We start from the raw sequence: 11,069 nt of genomic DNA on the forward strand, positions 1-11,069 counted from the left end.
TAATTGCACTCTAAATTAATATTTTATTTGTTTTGATTTTCAAATCTGGAGCGACTATCTTCTCACTTCCAATACAAATGTCTTAGGTCTACTAGGGCTTTCCGAGATTCCCAGTGATCTACATTTCTTTGGGAACCACTCACCAAATCTAGTTTTAGTCATTACCTCATCCTGATATTGAAAATGATTTTGTCTACAACATGAGATTAGGGAGAACTGTGTGTTTCTTAGACAGTGGTAGGACAGTGAAATGGTGTTTTAGGTTCCTCTTCCCTGGCTGAGAAATAACTTACAGCTCTAGCTCAAGTCTGATAGTGTCTTGTCTCAGACACTTTCTCAGCCAATTCCTGCTGCCCAATTAGTCCTCTTAGCATGTCTCCCAGGCAGGGGACATGCTAAACCATACTTTAAAACATACCAGGTAAACTGTGAAAGGCTCAGTACAGCATGGGCAAGCTTTGGTCTTCCTTCTCCCCTCATTGGCTGTATCTCCTTCATCATAAAATGTTATTCACTCTTATTTGTAACCCAGTTGAGACCTTTATCTTTCTGTTCTTCTCTTTGCTAATGCTTTCATTACATGACTTCATGTCTGGCTCCAGAGGAAAGCTTCAAAGTGTGCAGATGACTGTTAGCCTTTTCAATTTATCCAGCACACACTTCTCAGAATAATTACTTGCACAGTTTCTTTTTTTGTTAGGTCTGATTCTAAGAATGAGAAACCAGGCACTTGAGTTTGAGGTCTGAAGATCTTGGATGTGAACTTTTTCTATCCTTGTTTTCATTTGTTTTAACTATAAATATATCTGGTATGTTGAGACCAAGTAAACTTAGGATCCAAGAAGAGCTGGATCAGACTTCTAATCTCCTAATAATGTTGGGACTAAAATAAGTTCAGAGTGAAATAGTTTCCATTCACGAATAACAGACCTTTTGGAACCTGTACTGTGAAGATGTGCAGATACAAGTTAACACAGGTGGAATTGCTGAATGAGAACAATTAACTGAATTTCAAAAGCAAAGACTCTATTTTATAGCAGAACCCAAAACTAAACAAAATAAACAGCCCCCCCCAAAACCAAACCTAGTGTGTTACACCTTCACATAGTAGACAATCTGATAGCTTAGTGATGAATTTGCTCCTTCTGTTTATTCTAGGCTCTCTAGAGTTAGGTGACATGGCCACTGTTCATTAGGCTACCAGCCTAGAAGCAGGAGAGTACATCCAGACAGGCAGGTGAGAGTAGGTGTGTCCTAGTTGGCCTCAGCTGTGAACATAAGCAGCCCCAGTTCAGTTCGGGTCATGGGTCAGATCACTGCAGGGATAGCTAGTGCAATTAAAGGAGCCATGTGGCTTGGAAGGCTCAGTGAATGTTGAAAACACCACCATTAAGGCAGAGTTCAACAGCATGTGTAGTTACACTCCCAGGAAAAGATGAAGCTAGCTCCTCCTGACAAGCTTTTGAAGATCTTGCTCATCTCTGCTCTTATCATAAAGGAAAGTTGGGCTTCAGCAAGTGGCTCAGGCTGTATCTCCTAATCTGGAATGACTTGGGAAATGACAGGAATTCCTTACTAGTGATTTCAGCAAACTCTTTCTTGGCATACTCGTTTACACCAAACCCCCTGGATAGGAAAATGGACTGTCATGTCTCAAGCCAAGGAGGGGGGCCAGCTTTATCTGTGATTTGGAAGAAGAGTTTGCCCAGAAGATAGTTTGCATGCTGATATCAGAACAAGAGAAAGCAGAGGCTCACCAGAAGCCTCGTAGTTGCCTCCCCATGCAGAAAATATCTTCCTGTGGGTCTCACATGCATCAAGGCGAAACTGGTCTGGGAAAGTACTGGTACCCATGTGAATTGGCTTAACCTCATGGCACAAAGTAGGTAAAGATCGGCTGCACAAAGCACTCTCCTCCAACCAAAAGAAAACTCTTATCACCATGCAAAAATCTTCAGCAACTTCTGCTATGATTTAAAGTTTTTTCAACCCCAGAATTAATGGCTTTGAAAAACACTCCCCCAAAGTCATGTACTAATGACACTTCAAGGTAGAACGTTTGGTAGGTGACTATGTCGTAAGCACACTGACTGACTGAATGGCTATCTTTGGAGTATGTTGGTTATCACAAGAGTGGGCATGTTATAAAAGACAATTTGACAATTTCTCATGAACCTCTCACCATAGAATCATATTGTCCAGCCAAGCCTTGGTATTGGTCAGAAACTCTTCAGCCTAATAAGGCTTTCATTAAAGGAGCCCTCCCTTGGGCTTCCTCCCAAAGCCTCTGGGACTTCAGGGGAAACTTTTTATTCCTTACAAACTACCCACACACAGCTATTTAGTTATAGCAACAGAAAATAGACCATCCTCATGAATAAATGAATATGAATTTGTTCACAACTCATAGGAGCCAACAATGCCTAACGCTAGTTTTTCCCTTGCTTCTCATACTGCAGAAGAGTAGAGAAATTTTGTAAGATCCTCAGTAATTTCTTGACCATGGTGTTTTAGTTTGTTCTAAAAGGTAGTTTCTGGAAATAAAGTCCCAGAGCTAGTCCTAAAGCAGAAAAGGACAGAGGCAGAAAGATTGGGTGAAAGTAACCAGAAAAAACTAGTATATGGCTTCTTCACTGTATGCTTCATAGTGAGGTGTAAACTAGAGAGAGAGATAAAGAGAGAGAGAGAGAGAGAGAGACTAGAGGATGAAGCAGATGGCTGGGAAACTTCCTGAAGCTAAAAAGGAAATAGAAACACTGTCTAACAACAACAAAACAGACAAACAAACCACAAACATCAAAAAAGAAACAAATAACAAGAAAACCTCACAAAATAAAACAAAAAGAAGATTCTGCTTTTGGAGAATATATATTTTATAGATGCTTAGAGTTCTCTAACAGACACTTATTGACTGCCTCTTAGGGTCTCTATGTTTACTGCTACTACTCAAAATACAGTAGCCATACCCCATTCTTCCAACAATCATTTTGAAATCGATGACCTCCACTGACCCTCCATTTCCAGTAAATAACTGAATGTCATTTTTGCTGTCTGTAATAGGGATGATCACTCCATTGTCATACTCTCCTGTCCTGACTTAGTAAAAGAAAAAACTCTGTTACAAAGGCAAAGGTAGCCATGTCTATGTTTACAGACATCCTACCACAATGGGGACTCTAATAAAAATCATACAAGGTATTCAAAATCTGGCTTCTGCTTTATATTCTTCCCTCATTTCCTGTCTCCAGGCCAGTCACATAGTCCATTCCAACTGAAGCATGTGCAGTTTACAGCACAGCACTGCCCCTCCTGTCTCTTAGCTTTTCTCTTTCTCATTGAAACTCCCCTCCTGTCTTAGTCAGGGTTTCTCTTCCTGCACAAACACCATGACCAAGAAGCAAGTTGGGGAGGAAAAGGTTTATTCAGCTTTCACTTTCACACGGCTGTTGATCACCAAAGGAAGTCAGGACTGGAACTCAAGCAAGTCAGGAAGCAGGAGCTGATGCAGAAGGATGGAAGGATGGCCATGGAAGGATGTTACTTACTGGCTTGCTTTCCTTGGCTTGATCAGCTTGCTTTCTTATAGAACCCAAGACTACCAGCTCAGGGATGGCACCACCCACAATGGACCCTCCCACCCTTGATCACTAATTGATAAAATGCCTTACAGTTGGATCTCATGGAGGCATTTCCTCAAGGGAGGCTCCTTTCTCTGTGATAACTCCAGCTTGTGTCAAGTTGACACACAAAACCAGCCAGTACACCTCCCCAATCCTGTAGCTCTTCCGTTGATTCACTGGCTCTTTCAGCACATCTCCTCAGGACACATCTCTGCATCAGGTAATATGTTTGATCTTCAAGATGTAGCAGTGAGCAGAGATTGTGATCCTTAGAGGTACTTATAGCCTAAGGGGGAGGCGTAAGTGGTCAGTCCTCTGCGTAACTATGGTCCTTTCTGAGGTTCTGAACCAGGATCTTTCATCAAAGCAAAGAGAGGAGATGGACAAAGAAGGCATTCTTGTAGATGACTTTTGAGGTGGAATCTGTATGACAGATTAGACATGAACACCATATGCCTTGAGAGGACAAGAAGAAGAAGACCATCTGGGACTGAACGTGGAACATACAATCTGGTAGTTTGTTGAGTATAATGCTATCTTCTGATGAGCATGGGTAGAGAATCTGTCTCATCAAGCTCATAAAAGCCATGCTTCCCTACAGGTGGGACACGATGTCTTTGCACAGTCTCTTGTTCATGCTGCAGGGGTATGACCTGAATACTTGATACCTGCCAGCTCCTGAGCTTTCTGGCTTCTATGTTGGTTAGTCCAGCAGGGAGCACTGACTCCAGATGTTCCAGATGAATTCAGGGATACTGATGGGGACATGCAAGGGGCAGCGAAAGGCCATAAGGATTGTTTCTTACATATGCTTGCTTGTTGAGGAAGGAAAGATTAAAAGAAAAGTCTGCAGTGATGCTATATGTATTCCTTATCATCTGTTTATTTACACACACACACACACACACACACACACACACCCCTTCAGATTCTTTTCCCAGAAAATCAACTTAGTCCAGCTTTGTCCAATCACCAAGGCACAGTCCTTTCCTTTACAACTGTTTTTCTCTAGCTACGATCCCCCCTCTGCTTATGAGCCATCTCACCTCTGTAGATGTAATCCTAGTTGCTTCAAGGGAACTAGCCCAGGAGTCCTGTGATAAGCTTGGGCACTGTCACTGCTACTTCTCTGTAAAAATCTTTTGTTCATAGTTTCCATGTGTTATCGTTACTGAAATTCGAGTGTCTTACTCCTGTCGAGAGGGTCCCCTCCTCCTCCTGGAAAATAGCATTGTTGTCTAGGCTCTCACTTCAGTAGTGACAAGCTACATATGGGTACTGAGCATCCGAAATGTGGCTTCAGTGAAGGTATGCAAGAAGAGGAAAATACACCGGTATCCAAAGGCTTGGATGAGAAGGAGAGAAAGAAAGAAAGAAAGAAAGAAAGAAAGAAAGAAAGAAAGAAAGAAAGAAAGAAAGACAGGGAAGGAGGGAAGGAGGGAGGGAGGAAGGAAAGAAGGAAGGAAGGAAGGAAGGAAGGAAGGAAGGAAGGAAGGAAGGAAGATGTTCCATTCTGATTTCTGCTCTTCACACAGAGTGCCACAGAGTGGGTCAATATGCATAATAGATCCATATTCAGCTTATGTTTCTGGATGCTAGGAAGTCTGGGGCCTTGGGGCCACATCATTTCCATGCACTTTGTAAACACTATGTACAATATCACCTCATGATGAACTCCAGGTGAACTGGGAGCCCAGTGCTTTCCAGAAGAGAAAAGATATATTCTGGTGACCGTCTGTACAACGACATGCTCTCAGAACAACTTTTAAATGGCCTCTGTTTTTGTTGTCTTCCTTCTACAACCCTGAACTGAAATACAAAGAGGAAAGTTTCAAAATACATTAAACCTTAAGTCAGTGTTAAGCTTCAAAGTGGTTTGTCAATATCCAATTTTCAGACATAATAGGACATGGAAACTTGGCAAGGCATGTTGCTCATCCTGGGCAAAGGCCAGTGCTTTCTGGCCTCAGAGTTTAAACAGATCGTCATTGATTAGAGAATCAACTGTGACTGGTGGTTTATGAACACAGCACTATTCTTACCCAGCAGGTCACACGTGATCCAATTCTATCCAAGCAAACTTAGAATCAGTAGGGGCCCTGTAGAGGCTGAAAGGCAACCCCCTAACTTGTACTTTCTTGGTCAAATGGGGTATGAGCAGGAAGAGGAGAAAAAATCTGAATGTCAAGGCTGGGCAGCCAGGTTTCCTAGTGAGTTTCCTGAGACCTAGCTCTCCTGACTGCTGGACTCTTATTAGCATAGCAGGTGTTAAGAGGAATGGCAGGAAAATGTCCACAGTGCACAGGGATCAGGCTAAAGTGACCCAAACACGCCCACATTGCCAGATATCTTGCAGAAGACAGCCAGGAATAAGGAAGTCATATGATTAGAACAAAAATAAAATATCTGGTGGCTGGAGTGATGACTCAGCAGGTAAAGAGCCCCGGTTCCTCTTCTAGAGGACCTGGTTGGATTCCCAGCACCCACATCTAGGTTCACAACTGTCAGTAACTCCAGGTCAAAGAGATTCAGAGCTCTCCAGCTGGCATCAGGCACCCACGTGCTGCACAGACATACATGCAGGCAAAACAGCCATACACGTAAAATAAAATAAATGAAAAGAAGTTGAAAACAAATCACCACAAAGTAACAACCAAAGAAAGCAATCAAACCTCCAACATCTCCTGCAGATTCTACTGGCCACCTCCCCAGGAGCCAGCAAGGGGCAGGTGTGTCACCCCTTTGTGACTTGCTCTAAGGGCACAGAAGGGGGATCTAGGGGTCAGGGGAAATAAGAGAAAAAGGAACTCATCGTTTAGGGAAGGACTCTTAACCCTTAAAGAGTGAGAACACATTCACACATGTTGATGGTGCACATGTGCAAAGTATTAAACTTTATCAACAACTGGTTACACAAACTTGGAATTGTAAAAAAAAAAAACAAACCCTTAATTTCTGCCTTTGGTGTATTTATTGATCTATTTCCTAAGCGATGTCTTTCTAGGTCCTACGAGACTCTTAATCCTTTTAAATAAATCCTAGGGAAAAAACCAAAAGAAGGCTTGTCAAGGGCCCTCAGTGGACAGTGAAGTAGAAAGCAAATTGGTACTGAAGCCTTCTCTTAGCCTAGACAAATGGGGGCGTGGCCTGCCAGGAACTCTTGGAAACAAAACTTGAGAAGTCTTTGGGATGAGAAGGGATGGGATGGGTGGGCTGGAGAAGGGTAGGGATGCAGAAGCAGGGCCTGAGGGAAGCAGGGTGTGGGGATCTGGGGGTGTTAAGAGTGCGAAGGGCTAAGCTGAGCTGGAGAGGTCAGGAGAACCCCTAATCCTGCAAGGGGCGGGCTGGCTGGGCATTAGACCCAGGCAACCATACAGACGCTGTCAGTCTGACAGAGGCCCAGAGACCTAGGGGTGGGGGTGGGGAGGGAGGAAAGGAGAGAGGGACTGTGGGGAAGGGGCGTCGCCTCTGTTGTCCTCGCCCTCTCCAGTGTATTGGGCGGTGCCTCGTCACCTTTTTTTTTTTCCAGTCCCACCCCTTCTGGCTCTCTAGCCCGGCCCCTGCGCCTCTGCTTTGCACCCCGGCGCGGATCCCCGGGTTGGTCTGGACTGGGCCGTTGACGTCACCACCAAGTTTGCTGTCCTTCGCGTCCCACGTGTGGCGGTAGTGGCCGAGGAGACTGCGGGGAGAGCCTAGGAGCACAGTGGCAGAGGTGGCTGACAGGTCCCGCTCAGCGGGGCCACTCCAGGCTGTTCCCAGCTGGGGTCCCAGAGGAGTGGGTAGACTTCCGGAGCGCTCAAGAGGCCAGGAGAAGTCCCACTCGAACAGAGGGAATAAGGGGGACCTTTCTTGCTCCGTCGCTGAGACGATCTGAGCCAGGACTCAGGGCACGCTCTTAGGAGGGCCTGGAGAGGAGAACGCCAGCGGCAGGGAAAAGGGTCACTCATCCTTACCGGAGCGCACACAGTTCTTTGGCCCGGGAGCCCTGCGTCCCCTCCACAGGGACCAAGCCAAGGATGCGCGATCGCTGAGCCGAGTTCCGCACCGGTGGCCGCTCAGGACCCTGCTGAGCCGAGCGAGCACCTTTGCCACTGCCGCCGCAGAGACTCCCTTGCCCGGCGACACCCGGGGACTCAGGGCGCCGAGCTCTGCGCAGCTAGGCTCAGGACTCGGGTGCGTTTCCGACCCGAGACCATGGTTTCTTAAGCACGGCCCCGCATCCCTTCCTGCCCCGTCGCCTGGAGCCCGGGACCCCAGAAGGGCTCGCGGTGCTCGGTCCCCAGCTCCTGCCTCCGTCCCGCGGGACAGCTCTCGGGTACGCAGGGGCGCTCGGGCGATGTGGCCGCGGGGCAGCACGCTGGCCGGCCCCAGGGATGGCGGGGCTCCCGGCGCAGTCCTGGCCTAGTATGGCCAGCTCCCCGTCCGACGTCCCCTCCGGCTAGGATGGCCCCCTCGGGTCCCGCCGGCGCCCAGTCCAGCCCGGCGGAGCCACTGTCGCGCAGCATCTTCAGGAAGTTCTTGCTGATGCTTTGCTCGCTACTCACTTCCCTCTACGTCTTCTACTGTCTGGCCGAGCGCTGTCCGCCCGGCTCGGGCCCCGTCGCGGGGGTCCCGGGGAGAGGCGTCCCTGCAGGACCCAGGGAACTGGCGATGTGGCCCGTGGGGGCGCCAAGGAAGCGCCTCTGGCAGCTGCGGCAGCGGAGGAGGCGCGGGCGGCCGGGGCCAGGAGACAGTAGCGACCAGGATGAGCAGAACCCTGGGCTGGCCGCCGCTCCAGGAGGCTCCGGGGCAGGAAGCAGCGTGGCCGAGGCCCAGCCGGGGACCCTGGCCTTACTCCTGGACGAGGGCAGTAAGCAGCTGCCGCAGGCCATCATCATCGGCGTGAAGAAGGGCGGCACGCGGGCGCTGCTGGAGTTCCTGCGCGTGCACCCCGACGTGCGCGCCGTGGGCGCCGAGCCCCACTTTTTCGACCGCAGCTACCACAAGGGCCTCGCCTGGTACCGGTGAGCGCGGGGACCCCATTGGATAGTTCGGAGAGCTGGCTGTGCAGAGTGGGAGATTGGAAGGGATGGCAAAGGGGAAGCAGTAGCCGTCCCCAACACAGGCTTCCATTCTTTCTTTCTTCCTTGGGGTGGGGCAGATGTAGAAAGGAAGGGGGGGTGTCTTGATTTTAATTCTCAAGACTCCTTCTCTTCCCAAACATCCTACTCCTTGAAATCACCCTAGTAATTAGATAAAGGAAAAGAAAAGGAAAGATGAGAGAGAGAGAGAGTTTCCTTTTAAGTTAGAAAACTGTTCCTCATTACTGGGTTATCTTACCAAAGGAAGTACGCAACTATTCCTCTATCTTTGGGGTAATTCCCTGTGGTTAACAGGTCTTTGCTCCGGTATTTATTTGCCTTGACAGTTTGCCAGATAGTTGTCCAAGGTGGTAAGTCATATAGAGACTTAGTAAAAGTGTCAAGAGGCCATGTAGTTTGGATAATCTATGTCTCAGCAAGTGCCAGCAACTACTGAGTTTTAAAGAACACTTTGTTGGTAATACTTTCAGCCTAACAGAAATTTTTCTAAAGATCTCCTAACAATTATCTTTACAAATAAGATAGTTAATTTTAAAGGGGAAAAAAGAATCATGGGGAATTGTGGTGGATACAACTTAGGAAGTAAATCTCATTTGCTGGGTAAGCTTATTTGTCAGTGTCAAATTCAGAACACCTATAATATCAGAGTTAGCCAAACTCTAATAAATTCTAGCGTGGCCTGGATTTGGTTTGTGGTAAAAAAAAAAATACTGATTTTTTTCCTCTCCCCTCCAAGTTCAAGGACAAAATTCATATGGTTAGAATTTTCTCATTTTATAAAGTTCAGCCTGTTCATAAAATATTCATTCTCATTATAACTAAAACAATATTAGAAAAGTTATGACACAGTTGAGATACACGGAAGGAACCATTCATAAAACACAGACAGACATGATGTGACGAGTTTATTCACTTAAAGAGTCAAGAACATGTTCAGATTGATTTCAGGAGCTGAATTTACGGCTTAGTCCTAAAAAAATCAAATTCAAACATTAAACACTTCTAAAAACAGTAACTTTCCATTCATTGGAAAGAAAACCAATCAGCCTTCCCCTGATATAGCATATATATCATTTAAAATCATCAGCCACTTAAATATCCTCCCTCCCCCCATGTTTCTGTCATTTATGTTCTATCCTCTGGGAAACTCTTATGAAATGACCTGTTGAATCTGGACAACAGGTCCTTCTTCTGAACACAAAGGCGGTTCTGTGCTATTCCTCAAGGACACAAGAATGAAGTGATTAAAGACCCCTAAAATTCTTATCTAGAGCTGCCCGAATTGAATTGGGCCTCATACAGTTCAGGGAGAGACACATTTCAAGCCATCAGGCTGAAACATCCAGGCCAGCCCTGGACTCTGAGGTACTATTAAATATAGTGAAATATTTAGTACTAACCCCCTTAACTTTTGCTTTGCCCTACTAAACTTTATTTCCACAAGGTAGGATTGTTTCTTCTTACTCCAGTAATGTCTGTTTGAAAGCACAGTATATCTACAGGCCTGGCTCTGATTTTCTGTGGAACTTTCTGAAATCATGTAAAAGCAAGAAGGTTTCAAGGTAACTAGAAACACAACTACTTGAAAAAAAAAAAGCATGGAAAAAGAAAAAGAAAAAGTCATAAACTTTAAAGGCTGCCCTGTCCTTTACTATGAAGGAAATCTCCTTGGGTTGTTTACCCAGTAGAGGAGTTCTATAAAGCAATTTATGGTGGTTAGAAAAATAACTGCACAGTAGACTTCATGGTTTGGTGAATTTAATTTTCCAAGTGTCGGGACAATGTCTTTGTTTTAGCATTCACAGTGAGTGTTAATTTTTTATTGAATGCATAAATTTAAGCTCACTGAATTATATGAAAAATTCTTATTTAAAAGGACCCAACCTGTAGAGTCTGGATTATGGGATTATTTAATGAAAATTTCCCCATAGTTTCTTTTCATCTTAACTCTGAACTTGGAGTTTGATTTTTGTGAGAAAGACTGAAGAGTGAAGTCTCAGTATGAGGAAACCCCACACAGATTGTCTTGAAGCTACTGTTCATTTTGGCTACTTATAGTTACCTAATATTCAGAACAAGGGTCTGGTTAGACTTTCCTAAGTTGTCCCATATTTGCAATATAGAATTTCTACACTCACTTAAGACCCCCTCCCCCCCCACACACACGGGACAGGGGCAGGAAAAAAACAAAAATCCAAACTTTTTATTTGCACCGTGAAGAAAGTTGGAGAAGAGAAAGATATAGGTCGTACTTTTGATGCTTATTGACACGGGAAGTCAAAGTGTGTCTAGTCTTGGCTTCATTCTCTCTCTCTCTTTTCTTCTTTCTTTCTTTCTTTCTTTCTTTCTTTCTTTCTTTCTTTCTTTC

The 11,069-nt window shown here is 45.5% G+C and overlaps 1 protein-coding gene across 1 annotated transcript in view; it reads left to right on the top strand.

The window, feature by feature from the left end:
- Positions 1-8,046: 8,046 nt before the first annotated feature.
- Positions 8,047-11,069, top strand: part of LOC114633359 (heparan sulfate glucosamine 3-O-sulfotransferase 3A1) — an 86,532-nt gene continuing 83,509 nt past the window's right edge. Inside the window, exon 1 of the mRNA XM_028781942.1 lies at positions 8,047-8,623. Coding sequence (XP_028637775.1) covers positions 8,064-8,623 — 560 coding nt within the window. The 5' untranslated portion in view covers positions 8,047-8,063. The remainder of the gene's footprint in view (positions 8,624-11,069) is intronic.

The sequence above is a fragment of the Grammomys surdaster genome, unplaced genomic scaffold (assembly GCF_004785775.1).
Source record: "Grammomys surdaster isolate TR1022 unplaced genomic scaffold, NIH_TR_1.0 581, whole genome shotgun sequence".
Lineage (NCBI taxonomy): Eukaryota > Metazoa > Chordata > Mammalia > Rodentia > Muridae > Grammomys > Grammomys surdaster.